At 48.1% G+C, this 19,126-nt stretch overlaps 1 protein-coding gene across 1 annotated transcript; it reads left to right on the top strand.

Annotated features, from left to right (window-relative positions):
- The first annotated feature begins 2,301 nt into the window (after window positions 1–2,301).
- LOC135389829 (uncharacterized) lies at window positions 2,302–9,189 on the top strand. Its single transcript, XM_064619864.1, has 3 exons — window positions 2,302–3,995; window positions 4,459–5,018; window positions 7,141–9,189. The coding sequence occupies exons 2-3, from the start codon at window positions 4,601–4,603 to the stop codon at window positions 9,138–9,140; spliced, it is 2,418 nt and encodes an 805-aa protein (XP_064475934.1). The 5' UTR covers window positions 2,302–3,995; window positions 4,459–4,600; the 3' UTR covers window positions 9,141–9,189.
- The last annotated feature ends 9,937 nt before the right edge of the window (window positions 9,190–19,126 follow it).

The following is a 19,126-nucleotide window of genomic DNA, read 5'->3' as shown; positions in this document are numbered from 1 at the left end:
GGGAAGCCAACTTTCAGACAGGACACCGTCAGACTTGCAACCTAGAATCATATTACAGGGTGATTCACGAACCATGTCATTTGGGGTTCAGAACAAAACGGTAGAACGGAAAAATATGCGGTCGACGGCTCACGTGCGGCAATTAACCCTGCGGCCAATTTCAATCGCAATAAATTGAAATTTCTGAATTAGACTCTGAAATTTGCCTACTCAACATAGCGATTTTTTTACAGAATCAGGAAGCGCGTCGCAAATTTGGTCGAATACACCGGAACCCGAAATCTCTGATGCTACAGCGAGTAAAAAAACAAACAAACAAAAGAAGTTGTGAAAATCGGCTTTTTCTGACGCGCGTATTTCAACGGGGCACGAAATAGGCGCCAAAGATGCGATGAGAGGAGGACATGCCCTGCCCACACTCTTAAAAACGAACTTCACCGCATAGCACGCTTTTAGCCAACCGTTATCTCGAATGATATCGCTCTGTGCCCTGATTTGTTCAAAGCGGTAGGCGTAGGCCTTTTCTGTGACACTTATGCGGTTCATAATTGCCACAGAAAAGGCGTACGCCTCCCGTTTTCAACAAGTCAGGGAAGATAACGATATCATTCGACGTGATGGTTGGCTAGGAGCGTGCTATGCGGTGAAGTTCATTTTTAAGAGTGCAGATGATAGACAGAGCACTGAAAAAAAAAAGAAAAAAAGCAAGAGGAAAGGGAAAGGAAGAGACATCGCGATAATAATTTGAGGCTACATGCACTCTTAAAAATGAACTTCACCGCATAGCACGCTCCTAGCCAACCATAGTCTCGAATGATATCGTTATCTGCCCTGATTTGTTGAAAACGGGAGGCGTACGCCTTTCTGTGACACTTATGCTGTTCATAATTGTCACAAAAAAGGCGTACGCCTCCCGTTTTCAGCAAATCACGGCAGATAACGGTATCATTAGAGGTTATGGTTGGCTAGGAGCATGCTTTGCGGTGAAGTTCATTTTTAAGAGTGTGGATTCCCATTGGTACAGGGCAGGGGCATGTCCTCCTCTCACCGCATCTTTGCGGCCGATTTCGCGCGCCGTTGAAATACGCGCGTCAGAAAAAGCCGATTTTCACAACTTTTTTTTTTTTTTACTCGCATTAGAGATTTCGGCTTCCGGTGTATTCGACTAAGTTCGCCACGGACTTCCTGATTCTGTAAAAAAAACGTGATGTTCACTAGGCAAATTTCAGAGTACAATTCAGAAATTTCAATTTATTGCAATTGAAATTCGAGAAAATTATTTTTGGAAGATGGCAAGCTTAATTGCCGCACGGGAGCCACTGACCGCATATTTTTCCTTTCTATCGTTTTCTTATCAACCCCAAATGACATGGCTCGTGAATCACCCTGTACACTCTTAGAAATGAACTTCACCGCATAGCACGCTCCAAGCCAACCATCATCTCGAATGATAGCGTTATCTTCCCTGATTTGTTGAAAACGGTAGGCGTACGCCTTTTTTGTGACAATTATGAACAGCATAAGTGTCACAAAAAAGGCGTACGCCTCCCGTTTTCAACAAATCAGGGAAGATAACGATATCATTCCAGATGATGATTGGCTTGGAGTGTGCTATGCAGTGAAGTTCATTTCTAAGAGTGTATGTACACTCTTAAAAATGAACTTCACCACATAGCACGTTCCTATCCAACCATCATCCCGAATGACAACGTTCTCGCCCCAGATTTGTTGAAAACAGGAGGAGGAGCCTATGTGGTGAAGTTCATTTCTAAGAGTGTACGTACTATAGATTACTTTCAGCAACCTTTATATTCTGTAATATTTCTAGTATTTACATTAGGAAGAACCAGTCAGCTCGTTACATGTGTGCTCAAACCTCACGTACAGCGCTTCACCTTGAAGATAGTCATGTCATATTGGATGTTGCCTAATAGAGTAGTTTTTGACGTCGTAACAGCGCAATCTAGGTTAAAGAAGGCTTCCCCGCGTATCATATCAACGCCATCTAGAGTAAAGGAGGACAGCTCAAACACCTCCTTTCCCTCCTTCGTTACGTAGTCGGTGTCGTCTGCTTCAGCCGCCGATGAAAGCGGCCTGCCGCTACTATATGGTGTCGCCGTTTGATGATTTCATGCGAAGTTGCTCAACTTACAGATGTCGTTTTTCTATTGAACTGCAGATAGTTATTAAATACGGGTGAAGCACATAGCGAGCTTGGAAGCCAAGTTCCACCGGTGGATTGCGGTGATCAGGCATGTGGCAGGCATGAAGTGGACCAGTGCCACGGCGTCGCAGCGAGCTTTGGTTCGCGCGTCACTTGCATATGCAGCTTGCCTGGGTTGAATGGTCTCCCACCTTCTTCAGTCTATATAAGCTTCAGTGGCTCCTGGCGCGCAGTCTCCGAGTGTGCTTGGGAGTCCCTCCGGCGGCAGATACCCATATATAATCAAGCATAGAATACCTGACAATACCTGGACCAGGTGTGGTCGCTTTACATTACGGATCGCAGAAGCTCCACCATGCTAAAACGGCTGATTATATGAATGGTCATCACCATCGTTCATTTTTACTTTTCTGTTTCTCAGCAATGCTTTTGTGTTTAAGGAAGTCTGCACCATAATGCGAAGAACCCGAAACGCTCTCAAAGTGTTGACCAAGTACGCTTGCCTTGGTGTTCCCAAACCACTTTGAATGGGATATTACGGGACAAAGACGATACAGAGTTTTGCCAACTAAGAGGACCGCTTCGCTTGTTTCCTTGTCCACCTGGCTTTTGTTCTAGCTCTTTTGAAGAGCAGAAGATTTTGCGTGCTGGTGTACCTCCGAAATATATTCCATTTATGGTTTTGAAGTTTGCGAGTCTCCTCGGCGTCCGAGGCACGTTAGCCAACACTCAGAACTTCCATTGTTTTAAAATAGAAACAGCGGTAAAGTGGACGAGGAACACTTCCCCCTGCGGGTCCCGATGCGGGTATACAGCAGAGTTCGAGGTAACTCGTTGCTGTAACTAAGTTCCTTTTTTTGGTAACTTGTAACGTAACTCGGTACTTTTGCGCCATGGTAACTTTAAGAGGAACTCGTTCCTTTTTCAGGTATCTTTGCCAGGGTAACTTAAGTTAAGTTCCAAGTTACTTTTGACTCGCTTTTCACTCACGTCCAGATATTTTCTTGCTTTCTCCCCATTTCCCTCATGGCATCTTTCGCCATAAAGCGTGATATTCAATCAATGAGATTGAAATTAAGCTGAACCATTGTGCGCCCACAGGGGAGCAAGTTCCTTTAAGGGACCATATCGTAATCCCCTCAAGACCGTGGCTTTCAGGCGCGACCTTGTTCTCTAGCTTCGAGCGTAGTTCAATTCTACCAAATTTGTGGCGCTGTCGTACACTATGACGTCATTTGTTTACAAACCGGGAGAGGTATATTGTCAGACATAAACGAAAACGATCTAAGCGTGTTGCACCTCCGTAATGCTATTTTGTGTCCGAAGTAACTTGGAAGTAACTCGCTCTTTTATTAAGTAACTCAGTAACTGCGAGTTATATTTCAGGCTGAAGAACTTCGTTATTAACTTAGTTACATTTTTCACACGGTAACTTAACTTGTAACGAGTTCTTTTTGACAGGTAACTTCTCAATCTATGGTATACAGACAGCACTGCGGGTGCGGGTCGGCCAGATTAAATTTTTGCGGATGCAGGTGCGGGTCACACACGCGCGGGTACTGAGTGGTTGCGGGTCCAAGTTTGCTTACCCGCACTGACCTCTAGCTATGGAGGCTATGATCCGAAACACACATAATCAGATATACATTCCACACCTATTCAAAGACAAATTAAACAAATATTATTGACGGCAAATAACTTAAATATCGAACGTGTCATTTCTTGCACAGAACACGTAATGCAAGCACCGTAGTAGTAGAGCAGCGCCTCAGCTGGAGACAACTGGGACACATTATCCAGCTCAGATTGTCATCGTCATGTCATAGTATAGGTACATGACCTACTACTATACTAGAGACCTGGACATCCGCAATGCTCCCAGCACCGGGGTAGTAGTTCTGGCAATCGTCGCTTGGCTATGGGATTTGGCGCTAGCTCGCACTATTCGTTACCACGTGACTTGTCAAAACCGTGGCGATGTATGGTAGGCTGTGATGATGAAGGAACGAATAACCGAGAGACACGGGACACGAAGACAAGCACATCTCTCGGTTATTCGTTCCTTCATCATCATGCACCAGTTAGTCTGCACCCTATCTCTTTTATGGTAGGCTGTGTTGACAACGACGAAGCAGTATGCGAGAGATAATAGCGGGTGGCAAGGGTGATTCACTCTCCCCAATAATGCTATGTGGCGCTTGCAGCGGTCACTAACGTAACTAACCCGTGACCCGTCTCTGCCATAGGGGATCGCCAGCTGTCCAGGTCTCTAGTATAGAGTAGGTCGTGTATAGGTAGCTAAGGTAGCCAACTTCATAGCCCTAGTCAATCTCTGTTGTGGCTAATGGCGATATTCTCCATGGGAAGAAGAAGAAGAACTGTCTCCAGCGCGTGCAGCAGCAGAATTCCCTTAGTGGTCGCCGTTCGCATCGGAGCATGAAGGGCAAGTCTGATACGAAGCTCTCAGCGAAGAAGTCCAAGACATCCCTAGGACACGCTGAAGAAACCACGGAAACGGAAGAGCCGAGTACCGTCGATGATCAGCATGCAGCAACCACGAAGCTGTCAACGCGGAAGCCTGCATTGCCTGCCTCGAAGAAGCACGGAAGCGAACGCGTGGAAACTGATGACGTAGGAAGAACGAAAGACAGCTCCAGGAAGTCACGAAAGAGGAAACGAATGAGTACTGAAGACATGCCTCAGGAAAGAGAAAGTGGCACGGAAGAAACCGCTCGTAGCACCTCCAGAACCATGAAGGGAGCAGAAGGCAGTCAAAAGGCGAAAGACGAGAAACCCAAGGCCTCTGCTGCAAGTGAGAAGCAGCCCAAGGTGCGTCAAGGTGGGGCTGCAAGTGGTAAGTGGTTTCCCTATACTACTACGGTCTGCCGCTGTATACGCACACCCTTAGAAATGAACTTCACCGCATAGCACGCTCCTAGCCAACCACCATCTTTAATGCTATCGTTGTCTGCCCCGATTTGCTGACCGTACGCCTTTTCTGTGCCGTAAGCCGTACGCCTTTTCTGTGCCGTAAGCCGTACGCCTTTTCTGTGACAATTATGAACAGCGTAAGTGTCACAAAATAGGCTCCGCCCCACGTTTTCAACAAATCAGGGACGAGAACGTTGTCCTTCGGGATTATGGTTGGCTAGGAGCGTGCTATATGGTACCAGCTCCGATGGCGCAGCGGTAACGCGTGCGCTTGGAGACTGGGAGGTCCGCGGTTCGAATCCGCGGGCCAGCTGTGCCGTCTGGGGTTTTTCCTGGGTTTCCCTCAGATGTGTAATAGGCGTATGCCGGCACGGTTCCCCTGAAGTCGGCCCATGGACGCAGCTATCCTCCCCCCGAGCGGATTCCGCTCGGTCTTCCACTTCACCCTTTCCTCTCCTCCTCTCCACCACCTTTCCCTTCCCGAGAAACATGCCGCCTAATCAGGCAGGCAGACCTCTCGGGTTCCTCCCAACGACACTCCTCCCTCCTCCTCCTCCTCCCTGCTATATGGTGAAACTCATTTTTAAGGGTGCAGGGACGGATCTAGCTTTTCGTTTGGGAGGTGCGGGTTCTCTGTCGAGGCGGGTAACTGGAGAAGGGAGTTGGGAAAAAGGAGTTGGGGAAAAAGGGAATGAATGGAATTGCTTCAGGACGAGAGCCGCCGATATTTCAAACATGGACGGTTCTTCTTCTGGGCACCGTCCTCATCCTTGGCGTGGTATAACCTATGGTGTAACCTAGCGGTGGTGTAGGGTTCAGGGGCGATCGCCCTCCTCCCTCTTTCCCTCACCACTATGCCTATACGACTACGAAACTGTCAGTGTATATAGTGCCATCCTGACGTGGACAACTTGGGTTATCGATAGACATCCAGATAAGCCAAAATGTAGCTGTCATTGAGTGAAGACATGCATCATTTTCTACACTCATCAAAATGAACTTCACCAGATAGCACGCTCCTAGCCAACGACAACGTTCTCACCCCTGATTTCTTGAAAACTGGAGGCGGAGCCTATTTTGTGGGCATTATGTACGGCACAAAATAGGCTCCGCCTCCCGGGGTGGGTGTGGCGCTTCCCCGCTGGTGACGTACGTGTGATTAAACCCTATTGGCAGCTATCGATGACGAAATAATGTGCCACCCTGAGGGTGTTGGAATTCAAATTATCGAATTTCCCGCCGCTCGTTTGCTTGTAACGACCGTAACGACGATGAAGCGATTAAGCCTCCTGGTTAAAGGAGTACAGAGGGCTAAAAAAATAAATATCAGATTAAGACATCTGAAGAAAGTGTCAGTGTACCGAGTAGCACGAAAGGTTTTGGTGTGTGCCATTCCAGAAAAAAAAAAAGAAAAGAAAAGAAAACTCTCGTAAACATAGCTGCGGAGAAGGAGCGGCCGAATCCCGACCGAGCCAGGAGCAATGCTTTTTCAGAACTTCGGCTTGCTTCTGAATTCATCAAGAAAAACGTTACCTTTGTTTGGCTAATTTTCGAGTTCAATTAGCAAAATTAGCCTAATTAATGTGTGACGCGAAAGCAAACTGCACTCTTAAAAATGAACTTCACCGCATAGCACGCAACTAGCCAACCATCATCTCGAATGATATCGTTTTCTGCATTGACTTGCTGGAAACGGGAGGCGTACGCCTTTTCTGTGACAATTATGAACAGCATAAGTGTCACAAAAAAGGCGTACGCCTCCCGTTTCCAACAAATCAGGGCAGATAATGATATCATTCGAGGTGATGGTTGGCTAGGAGCGTGCAATGCGGTGAAGTTCATTTTTAAGAGTGTGCCTGAATCTGTGGCAAAAGTATGCGTGTGTATTCCAAGTAATTTCATAATTTTCTGAAGTTAAACCTATTTTTAGAAATTTAATGACACTTTCTCACCGGACACCCCGCATTAAGCACAAATGGGAAGATAGCTTGCTACGCCGCAAAGTGTGCTCACCATACATCTTACCGTCCTTCATATTACCGCAGCTGGGACACGTATGCTTTACGAAATAAAGCACAAGTCATTGATGTACAGCATCACGGGGTTCGCCAGCATCTTCATGTTCGCCGTCCTCGCCATGGTCTTCGTGATGATCTACTTCCGCAAGCGGCGCAAGAGCGTCGTACCTGGAGAGTGCACGACAGACGAGTGCGAACAGTTGTTGGAAAGTGTCACGAACTTCCTCGACAAGAACGTCGACCCGTGCAAGGACTTCTACGGCTACGTGTGCAGCAGATGGAAGGACCTGAGCGCAACGGCGACGTTCGTCGACGAAACCGAGTCGGCGTACTACGCGAAGATCCACGACGGTGTACTGTCCGAGGTTCCCAGTGCTGGCGACCGCTTCGGGAGGCACATCCTGGTTGGCCTCTATAACGCGTGCTACGTTTCCATCACGCAGGATCACGTCATGTCGCTGCAGGATGTTGTAAACGAGAGCAGCAAGTTCCTCAATATTTCGTCCCTCCTTTCGGCGACAGATTTCTCGTCTCTCGTTGAACAACTTTCCCGGATTTCTCTGACGTTGGCCGTCCACTCTACATTCTCCCTGGGGTACCTACGTGCGGACTTTGCTGTCTACTTCCATGTGCGAGGAGAAAAGTCCCTCGTACATAAAATAGCGTCTGCCAGTAAAGGAAGGATCCGGCCGAACAATCCCTTAGCTGAAAGGTACATAAAGGAGGTTACGAGGTCCTTGCAGATAGTGGAAGTCAACCAAGTGTTGCAGTTAGACACCTTTGTATACGAGGTCACCGATGTAGAAGCTGCAACGACATTGGTAAACTTCACCGACGTTCATAAATTGTTACAAGGCCCTTCGGAAGACGTTTTGCTCCAACTCGTAAACAGCATCGGGCCGTCAAATCGCGCTGTGCGTTCCGGAGACCCAGCCCTCGTCACTGGTTATGAGATGCTGCAAAGAGTCCAAGAGGCACTCAGAAACGCTCCGATGAATGTAAGCACCGTTTACGTCAGCCTACACCTGCTGATGGACACTACAATAGAATACTTTATGCGAAATACTGGCCCCAAATTAGTTACTGCGAGGCGCACGTGCGCGCGTGTCGCTGAGAAGGCTCTTGGTTACAACTGGCGATACCTTGTGTCTGCTATAGCCGGATTGCACCGTGACGCAACATTACTCAAAATTATGGGCCGTAGCACCAAATCTTTCTTCCTGGACCATAGTTCCTGGATGGATCCAAGTACACGGAAGATGATGAACACCTCCTTACAAGACCTCGATTTCTTCACCTACGATCCCGAAGACCTAAAGCCTACAGGAGCTGACTACTCCGATTTCCAGCTTCCTAATGGGTCGTACACGCAGATGTACTTTGAAGTAAGGAAACTCATCGTCTCTAGCGAAATCCTGAGCAACGAAGCCGCTTTGATTTCGGGATGGCACGACCGTATCGGGGTGGCCCGTTTCACCGACGTCCTTCGCAAGATTATGGTGCCATCCGTCTACCAATTTCCGCCCATGTATTACACAGATGCAGACGTACCGTCATACATCAACTACGCCACAATAGGAGTCCTCATGGCGAACGAGATGGTACGATCGTTTGGCACAAGAAAGATCCAATGGTCGCCGACAGGAATGCAGAAGCTGAATGAGACACTTTCGTGTTTGAAGAGCATACGAGACACGCTTGACCTTAAAGAATCTACAGAGTTTGACGGAGAAGAAATATTCGCCTGGACGTACGGGTCGAGAGTTACTTATGAGACACTCAAGGGCACGATGAAACTACGAGGTGAAAAGGTTTACAAGGAGCACTGGTCGACGGCGGAGTATTACTTCCTCATTCGCTTTTGCATGCTGTCCTGCGTGGACCATTTGGAAGACTCTGACAACGAGAGACAACGCTGCATGGTTCCGGTGCTGAGTAACCCGCGCTTTTGGAGTCAGTTTAAGTGTAACGAAGCATTCTTGCCACCGTGTCTCAGATCCTCTGTCTTTGGACTGGTGGAGAACTGAAGGTTTGTACAGCACGATATGTATAAAAACACGTGTCTGGGTCATTGTATTCTGCGAGAGAAGACAACGCTGAACTGTCCGCGAGCATTATAAATTCACGTATTCTACACGCACTCTCTCTCACCCATAATCTCTCTCACCAAGTTTCGTCGGGAGTAAATGGCAGTTTCACATCGCGACACAACCATGACCATGCGCGTCGCTCTGGTTGGTCCGTAGTTGGGTTAACGTTCGCCGAAATGTCGGCGCACTGTATACAACGTCTCTCCCAGAAGAGTGCGTGTATGGGCAGCTTTTAGCCTGCCGCCACTAAGCTAATGGAGTTCTCGCTCTTTACCATATCCCTCAGCTTTAGGATCACTTGGTGCACACGCCACCAACTGGCGCACCAAGGCGGGTGTCGGCTGGAGTATAGATGCCTCGTAATTCGGTCTTCCTCGCATTTGGCATTTTTCCGAGGCTGGCTTTACTTTATAGCACACTCTTAGAAATGAACTTCACCACATAGCACGCTCCTAGCCAATCATCATCCCGAATGACAACGTTCTCGCCCCTGATTTGTTGGAAACGGGAGGCGGAACCTATTCTGTGCCGTGCATAATGCCACAAAATAGGCTCCGCCTCCCGCTTTCAACAAATCTACACTCTTAAAAATGAGTTTCACCACATAGCACGCTCCTAGCCAATCATAATCCCGAAGGACAACGTTCTCGTCCCTGATTTGTTGAAAACTTGGGGCGGAGCCTATTTTGTGACACTTACGCTGTTCATAATTGTCACAGTAAAGGCGTACGCCTCCCGTTTTCAGCAAATCGGGGCAGATAACGATATCATTAAAGGTGGTGGTTGGCTAGGAGCGTGCTATGCGGTGAAGTTCATTTCTAAGAGTGTAGGGCGAGAACGTTGTCTTTCCGGGATGATGGTTGTACCCAACAACACACTGTCATCCCAGGGATATCCTAAGAGCATCATGCATGGACGGGGGTGACATCCCCAGGATGGTGAATCTGATCCTCAAATCATCCTCAACATGTCATTTTGGCACTATATAGCGTCCCCATGGTATCCTCAGATCATCCACAGATCCTACGTGAGGACCTCTTGAGAACAGTGCTAGAACATTTCTAGGATGCACCATTTTTTTTATATTCATATCCCTTTTTCAGTATGCACACTTATAAAATAGCCCCCAACTCGTCAGAGAGCCCATATCAAGGTTTTTTTTATTGCACAGAAAACAGTCGCGTACTGACTCCACGCATCTTAGCAGTCGTTTTAAAAAAAAGCAGATAGAAATATAAAAGACACGTAGAGAAGTCTGAGAAACTCACTCTGAAAGGCGAAAGAAAAATTATTTCCCGGAACAGCCCCGACGACCTTGTTATCGGCCGCGCCATTCCGAAGCAGAAACAGATACTGTTTATTGCTTATGACGTGACCCTCCGTAAATTCGAGAGCCATGCTCGTCTGCGACACAAAACAGAAGGTGAGCTGTCCATGTTTCCTTCGATTACGCGAAGAAAAACTACTGAAAGCGAGGAATTGATTGACGTATTAGGTCTGCATCACTGCAAAGTCTATGTTTCTTACTCATTTTGGTTTGAGACATTCAGGTAGGTCCTTGCAAGTCCTTGCAGGTAGGTCCTTGCAGTATAACAGAATCGCGCATTTCTGGCATTTCCACGAGAAATGATCCATGTATCATAGACAGTCATCCTTTTCGGAGGCAGCTAATTTTATGCTAGACCACCCTTTATTTCAAAAGAATGTCAATCGGGTCCAAGGATCGGCCGAAAAAAGAAACAAATATGTGTTTAGGGAGTCTGAGCTGGTAAACTAAAAGTAATATTTCTCGTCCCACTATCTACCCACAGGGACGGGCACAGGACGTACCTGAATGACTCCTCACGGACAGTCCCCGAGTGTTATCCTCAGGATGTTCTGGGTATACACCTCGAAGGACGAGGACACGATGATACTGTGGGGACATCCTGAGGACCGTGTGTGTTCTTGGGCTAGGAGCGTGCTATGTGGTGAAGTTCATTTCTAAGAGTGCAGGGCTTCCGTAACACCGTAGATGCTTCGGAGAGTCGTGTCGTGCTTTTCTGTCGTTTCAAAATGTGATACGTTCAATACCAGTAACCGTGATTGGAAAGATGCTGGAGACGGCAGTTGCGGGATACAGAACTTCGCCGAACTTTTCATATATCCAAATTGCGTACGCCACCCTCTCTCTTCGAATCAGAAGCGATAACCCTATCATTCGTGGCAATGGTTGGCGTCCAGCGTGCTACGCATACTTCTTCACGGTTCCTTCTGATGCCTGCCCATGCGCCTGTTTGTGCCTACCGGTACGTCTAAGCCCTGCCCTTGGCTTGTTCCTATTAGTTGCAATAGTAGGTTGGGGGAGGAGGTATGATTTCCTTGAGCCGCAGAGGGTGAGTAACGAAAACACTGAACATAATACAATAGGGCGACGCGAGGTTCAAGAGATTCGCATGACTTTGTTGTAACCCAAGGAAGTACCCGTATTAACGTACGTACATCAGCTTCCCTGTATACATCCTACATCACGCGAGGAGTACACTCTTCAAAAAGAGTTTCATCGCATAGCACGCTCCTAGCCAACCATAATCTCGAATGACAACGTTCTCGTGCCTGATTTGTTGAAAACGTGGGGCGGAGCCTATTTTGTGACACTTATGCTGTTCATAATATTCACAAAAAAGGCGACGAGGGACGATCGGGGACGATAACGATATCATTCGAGATTATGGTTGGCTAGGAGCATGCTATGCGGTGAAGTTCATTTCTAAGACTGTAGCCTGCTTGCACCAGACGGAGTAACACTGCTATTCATGCTACGAAGAGAGGAAAATATGTCTGAACCTGACCAAGGCCTGAGCACATACCACATGGACAAGGCACACACACATGGTGCAACAACAGGCGACCTGCCCAACTACCAGGTCAGAAGGACAAACTTTATTCCTGTTCTGCCAACCTTATACTTGTTACAGTGTTCCCTGGTGTTACGGTCAGTCATGCGTAGATGCGATAACAGGTGCGAACAGATGATCACAGCAGCCTCTTTCTCGATATCTTTTACGTACGCTTTTATTCTCCGGGTTCCAACGGACGAAGTTGTTTTGCTGCAAGTCTTCTGCTGTGCTGGCTGCGCGGTTGTGGCTGTACGTGTAGGTCGGCTGTTTCTGGCGAACTCTTTTCGACGGTGTTTCGCGAAGAAAGAAGAGAAAGAACTTTTGTTCGGAGCGTCCTACCCATTAAAATTTCTACGGGACTTCTTCCGAGAGGCCCGGGCGTACCTCTGTAATCCAGTTCTGGCCATCCGTTGGGCTTCCCCACTTTTCTGCGGATATCGTGGGCTTGATGGACTGCGGATATCGTGGACGAAACCATATTTCCCGCAAAAAGCAACAAATGCCTTATTGGCGAGCTTGAGGACCACTGCCAGTGGTTAATATCTCTGGCGGGACGGGGAAAAATACTTTGGGTATAACGAAAACACAGGTGGCTTTCTGTAGACACATGGTCTCCGGGAAGCGGGACACACATACAATCGATGACGAGTAGGTAGGTTCTTGTTCATGTCTGCCCAAACTTTTTGCTACGAGCACTTCTTTATCCGCATAGATAGTTGACTACTCAGTTCTGGCGTCCGTTTGTGAAGAACGGTAATTATGTTCGTTCTCAAGCTTCTGGGTACAACTAAACGATCCCTTAAAAGTAGTCATTTGCAGTACGAAATTAAGCCGCGCTTTTGCTAACACGCAGCTAATTCCAATAGAAAACAATACTTTGACGGCCATTCCGTTTGACAATGCAATTTAAAGAAGCATGGAAAGACCCGAGAATAAATATGTCGGGAGAACTAGAAATTCGGATTACAAGCCCTGTGATATAAACAGGCAGGGATGCTATACTTTATACTACTATTACATAAAATGTTGGTATCATCCGCGTATGAGGGATAAAAATGCGGTAGATCACCACAAAATGGATCCCTGGGGAACTCTGCATAGAGTATTAAGTATTAAGTATCTGCGTAAGTATCAATGAGATCAAAGGCCTTTAAAAATTTCCGTGGTGAATATTTTTGGGTCTATACACTTTTCTCGACCACATTTGTGTGATTTCGGTGCTCATACCCTTTCGAAAAAATAGCGCCCTCTATAAACTGCACGGGTGCGCACTGAACGGCCTCGATTAAAGGAGTTCACCCGTTCAGTGCAGCACTGATTTGCCCCGAACCCACACGGAGAAAACCAGAGAACTAATAAGTAGAAAGGCTAGAAGAAAAGCTGGAAGAGAGAGAGTGATGGGGAGAGCAAAGGAGTTGTACCGAGGCAAGACCCTCTCCCAATGTCCAAGTCCGGGAGGCGCCATGATCGATATTTTGGATTGGGCCGGATTCGGCCATAGCCTTTCCACGTGTGAAGACCAGGCACATTCGGCGCAATGGTATCCAATCCAATGCAAGTCACTTCCGCTTCCGCTCTGCTCCACGTGCCATGCCGTGTGCGAAGTGTGTGTTTGGAACGAGTATAGTACGGTTTAAACGTTGTGCTGCAAGGTGAAGCAACAGCGCAGGGAACTCATAGGTGCCACCGTTCGTAACACGCTAGGCCTACCGTATCAATCATGGCGGCTCACATGTTTTGATGTTCCTCTTCGCTGGCTTGGTTTCTAGTTATTATGAGAGTTCTATGGAGAAAACGGACCGAGCGCCAGAGTGCAATCCCAAGAAGCATCGCGATTGCCGGAAGCACGGCGGAAGGCGGAAGCGGCAAGGGTAGCCAGGTGTAGCCAAGGGTAGCCAAGCAGCAGCAGACGACAGCCATCTCAGCATGGCATTCGATCAGTGCCGCCCGCCAGGTGCCGCTCACTACCGGTCGCGCAACCTACGAGCCACTGGTAGAAGAGCAAGGGTGCAGGCGGGCTGGTACATTGTAAAACGACGATAAAACCAGAGACACGGAACAGAAAACAGACAACACGACACGTTCTTAGAACGCTTGAGAACGTGTCGTGTTGTCTGTTTTCTGTTCCGTGTCTCTAGTTTTATCGTCGTTCTACGAGCCACAACGAGCACAGATCACTAGGCGGCGCACGCTAGTATCCACCAGATCCACCAGGGCGGTGCAGTTTCATATTCGATAAGGCCTCTGCTGAGGGCACCGCCAGTGTAGAGTGCTACGCACCTGCGTGGTTTCGGGGCAATGCCGATGCAACTTTATCGAGGACGCTATTAGTTTACACAGCGTCGAAATTATGGCTATGGGCCTATAATAGAAGAGTTCAGGAAATTCCAGAGTGCTTAGCGTCGCTTTGAACAGTGGGAGTTTACTAATACGAAAGAAACGGGTGGCCTCCAAACTGTTCCGATTTCTCCCATACCGGTCAAGGTCAGCGAAAGCGAAAAGTGTAGTTCCCCCCGCTCAGCAAGCGCCCAGGATGCATTGCGTGCGCAAAGTGCACTGGGATTTTTTTGAACTCGTCTATTGGACACAGACATTGTGTCATACTTTTTGCGTACTGGTACAATTTTCGTGACCTTGAACTCCTGCGGAAAGTTGCCCTCTGAGAAGATTTCATTGGTGACAGTATAGACAGCGTGGGTGACAGATAAAGCATAAAGCGTTTTAGAAAAGTCAGACAGGAATATTCTCATATCCTATTGAGTGGTAGGGGTACGTCTCCTGGAGAAGAAGAAGATATTCTACCTTGGCAATTATATTACCGAAGTACTCATTGGACAAACGCGTTGGACAAACGCATTGCAAATGCGTTCTTCATTTATAAGCGCGCCACTGTTATCAGTCACACGGGAAACAATGCAGTGTGGCTGTGTTATTCAGTGCCCTTTTCATGACATCCCACAACTTCTTTCAATCGTCGCCACATTCAGCGATAGACAGAGAGACGCACTGCTCCTTCGCAACGGTCAATAGCTTCCGGAGTGCATTACTATATATTGGAAGGTGGAACCGTACTAATCACCCAGGGCAGCAATACCACACGAGAACAGAGAAAAAGCAAAATCATATCAGGTTTAATGACACTTCGAGATACATACAGTTATCGCAGGTTTTGACGAAGGGTACTCTGCAGCTTCGAGATGTGAACGTCGCTCGGCATTGCAATGCACGGACATACGGCACGGATCACGGATAGGGACGTTCGGCTAGAGTTTGGCACGGCGACAGTACCGCCGGGTTTCTCGCCCGGCGGCGGGCGGAGGAATGTCTTCCAGCATGTTCTACCAGTGTAGAAGTGTAGAAGACGATGTTGGCGCTCTCACGCGTGCCCGTGAGTGTATTCTGTATTGTGCTCGCCCTTTTTTCCTGTTTGTGTGTAATGTAACTGCAGGAACTCACTCAAATACCGGGAATAACTGATCCTTGCTTCCACAGGTGACTCTGAAGACAGCAGAGCCATTTATAGGGAGAGTTTGGCCATTCTTTGATCTTTTGCCGCCTGATGGGTGGAGCCTATTTTGACGCCAGAGTCATCGTTGCGCCGCCCAAAAAGCCTGAATCCGAGCGGAATCCACTTATCAGCCGTCTAGTCCGCGCCATATTGATGCTGTCCTCCAGCTAGCCCACAGCTTCGTGGTCGCGCTGAATGTAATCTACAGGAATAACCGGCTTATGACCCACTCGTGCCAGTGATAAGGGGGGCTTTGTTGCCGAACTGAAAGAGTTCAAGGACGAAAGGCTTTCGAAGCAAGAAGTTCGCACGTGCCTTCTCTCCGTGGATTGTAAACAACGATCAGCATCAATATGGCGTCGGCGACCAGCTGACGACGGGACAAGAATAGAGCACGACGAGGGAGGTCGTTCAGCCGTGACGTCGCATGACGCACTTTAAGTTAGGCTCCTCCTAATGGCCAAACTCTCCCTATAAACGGCTCTGGAAGACAGTGAACAAGGGCGCCCCCTGGGGCCTATACAAGGATGCACGGACAAACTCTAGCCTACTGCTACACATGGGCAGTGTAACAGGATCCGGAAACGGTACATGACTTCGTATATGTGTACTAGTGGGGCAACAGATAGCTTTAGTACGCACTTCTTTGTTTACTGTCATACCTGTGCCACCAGCACCTAGGATCGCTCGAGTCACGGAGATGACAGTGTTGCCGGGCCAGATTTGTTTATTTTTTTTCCGCCTTCGCTACCTGGTTAAATTTACTTTGGATCGACTTTCACCTCGTCCTCGTTGCTTTGTGCCGCGGAAATTTGGTTTATCCGCTTTTTATCTGTGTTTCCTGGTTGGCAACCTGGGAGGCTAATATATCGTGTCTGTTGGACAGCCCTTGATTAAGTGATTCATTACATTGCGTGTCATGCAGACGTTGCTTTCATTTGAACACCTGCCGCAGTGACAGCTAGAGCAACGGAAAATGCTGGAACCTTTTCCAATACTCTGCAGATACATCATGCCCGGTCCGGGGCCGGGAACAGTGGGCCGGGAACATTGCATTCATCGGTTCACACGTGTCAATCTTGCTCTACAGTCTCTGAGATGTGAACCTGTGTACTAACTGCGCATTACGATGCACGAACTCAGACACAGGGATTCACGGGGAGACAAGCCCACACATGCGAAGGGAAGAAGGATACGGGAACGTACGTGCCAGAGTAGGGCAAAAACCATGCGCATGTACTAAATAAGTTGTGTCTACGAACGTACCTCTACTGCCAACACCCAGGATCGCCTCATGATTGGTCTGATCTGCAACTAACGCTGGCTTTAGTTACATTTTTTTTCTGTTCTGTTCTACACGTGCGAACAGATACTGCCATGATACCACAGCAATGCCACGGTCGAAAGGGATTCACCGTTCGCGATTGAGGACTAATGCTTGACTGCACAGCCAGTTTTAGCAGAGAGGACTGCCATCTGCAAATGACATTGTCCTCGTAGGAAGAGAAACCTCACTACATAGGCCAGCAAATGACCTTCACCAGCAGTATCGGCGCTCTTCGATCCGAGATACAACAGGGTACTGAGCCATTCTCGAAGACGCGACGAATAACGACTTGGTAATATGGCTTCTCCTGCGTAAACTGAACTTACATGGTGCTCTGAATGAATTAATAGAGCCTGGGTTTCGAACCAGGGACGGGAGTTCAAAACCGCTTCCGTTATTGGCAATGGGAGAGGGGAGAGTGTCTCCCCTCTCCCCTCGTGCGAATGGATGGACGCTTCAAACGATCCACAGCAGTCGGTTGACATTCAGTCAGGCTGTGTTGAGACATTTCCACCGAAGGCTGCTTCGGCCTGTGTACGGTGTTACTTATGGAACGAAACTGTTTTTCGCAATTAAAGCATCGAATATAGAAGCACGACGAGAACGAACGCCGAGCTTTTCTCGACTATTTCGAGCCTTTCTGATTGATTTCTGATGGAATAAACTTACGAACCACAAGCTACATGAAATGGCAAAAACAAAAATGGCAAAATGTTCGTCAGTGCTTCGCAGGCCCTTTGGCCAGTTTACGGCTTATTAAATCACTAGTTAACTAGATTACTGGATAAGATTCGCACTCCCTCTGCAGCGAAGAAAGCCCCAGCGATAGCAACATGATAACGAAACCAAGAAAACGCCACTATGGTTCGGAAATCCGATGCAGTTTGATGTAACGCATCGCAACAGCAGAAGGCGAACGTTGCTGGAATTCCCTATTCGTGGAAATCTGGGAATAAATGCATATTTACTGTCAACGTGCCGCTTATTTTGGTCACTATTACGGTCTCGATTGCTACACTAATGTTATGGAGTACGCAACGGCGTGCTACACCGACGTCCCAAAGCTGAAAGAATGCTGCTTGGTTCACACCGTTGCATTTTCATTCGTTACGGATGCGGCGCGACACGGTTGTCATGACAACGAAGCACGACACTCCGAAAAGCACACGCACCGCAAGAGTTGAGCTCGACCGAACTCCATGCGGTACGGGCTACCTGCGGAGATGCAGCTGACCAATGAGCGAACGCGCTCCGCGCAAGCGCATCACTGTTGTGCTGTCGCGTGCTTTTCCAACGTTTCTTCCTTCTTTTCAGCAGAAGCGCTGCTGCTGCCATTTGAACAACAAGTGGCCAGTTTACGCGCTCTGTATGACGCAGATACGCTTCAATACACCTCAAAGTTTCGCCGACCACATCACGTTGCCCGTTCATGGCTGCCTGTGGAATGGAGACGTGGTGGAGTGGAGACGTGATTGGTCAACCTCAAGCGTTTGACGTATCAAGAACGCATATGTCTGAACAGCGTGTCGTACGACAGCCGCCTCCGCACTGGATCCGCACCGTAACCGCAACGGAGAGAAGTTGTAGTGTGAACCACGCATAAAGCTGAAACACAGGAGGAACGCAATCGCCGGTTCTGAGCGATGGCTGGCGTGCACGTAGGGCCACGGTGGGTGGGATAACTTGAAAACCCTGTTGTGACAACAGGGTGAGCAGTCCTGCACGTGGCTTTTTAGAAAGACGTCGGACGCTGTTGTGTAGATCTGGTCGAGGTAAGAAGGGCCTTTTTTTTTTTTCTTTCACGAGCATAGACTTCCAATTTGCTCATTTCTGCTCCTCGGCTAATAAAATATGACCTCACCGTTATGATGCTGTGTCACTGTCCTGTGTTTCCAAGTGCACTACTCGTGGCTGACGAGTAGTGGCTATTTGTGCATCATTTCATTTCGTTTGGGAATTCAGTTAACGAATTATGGTGCAACTCCTACTAACAAAATAGCTCAACATAGACCACCTTATCCTAGTAAGGCTACGCCACCAGACAAGCAGCTCTTGACGTGATCGCTCCGCGAGGTCCGGACTTGCCCTCGTCTTGCCCACCTTGATTGCGAATCTGCGCCTCAAAACGCCGCCGCCGCATGCGTAAAAAGCAAATCGCAAAATCGCTCCAAGCAGCACGAGCTACAATTTCGTGTTACCCGACGATACC

The sequence above is a fragment of the Ornithodoros turicata genome, chromosome 3 (assembly GCF_037126465.1).
Source record: "Ornithodoros turicata isolate Travis chromosome 3, ASM3712646v1, whole genome shotgun sequence".
Classification (NCBI taxonomy): Eukaryota; Metazoa; Arthropoda; class Arachnida; order Ixodida; family Argasidae; genus Ornithodoros; species Ornithodoros turicata.
Note: the sequence above shows the minus strand (reverse complement) of the source record. Positions and strands in the feature narration are given on the sequence as shown.

What these genes read in the sequence shown, in the direction of transcription:
- LOC135389829 (XM_064619864.1), top strand. Translation starts at nt 4,601, where the DNA reads ATGAAGGGCAAGTCTGATACGAAGCTCTCAGCGAAGAAGTCCAAGACA. An exon ending in TCAAGGTGGGGCTGCAAGTG is followed by an intron (nt 5,019 to 7,140) that starts GTAAGTGGTTTC and finishes ATATTACCGCAG; the next exon opens with CTGGGACACGTATGCTTTAC.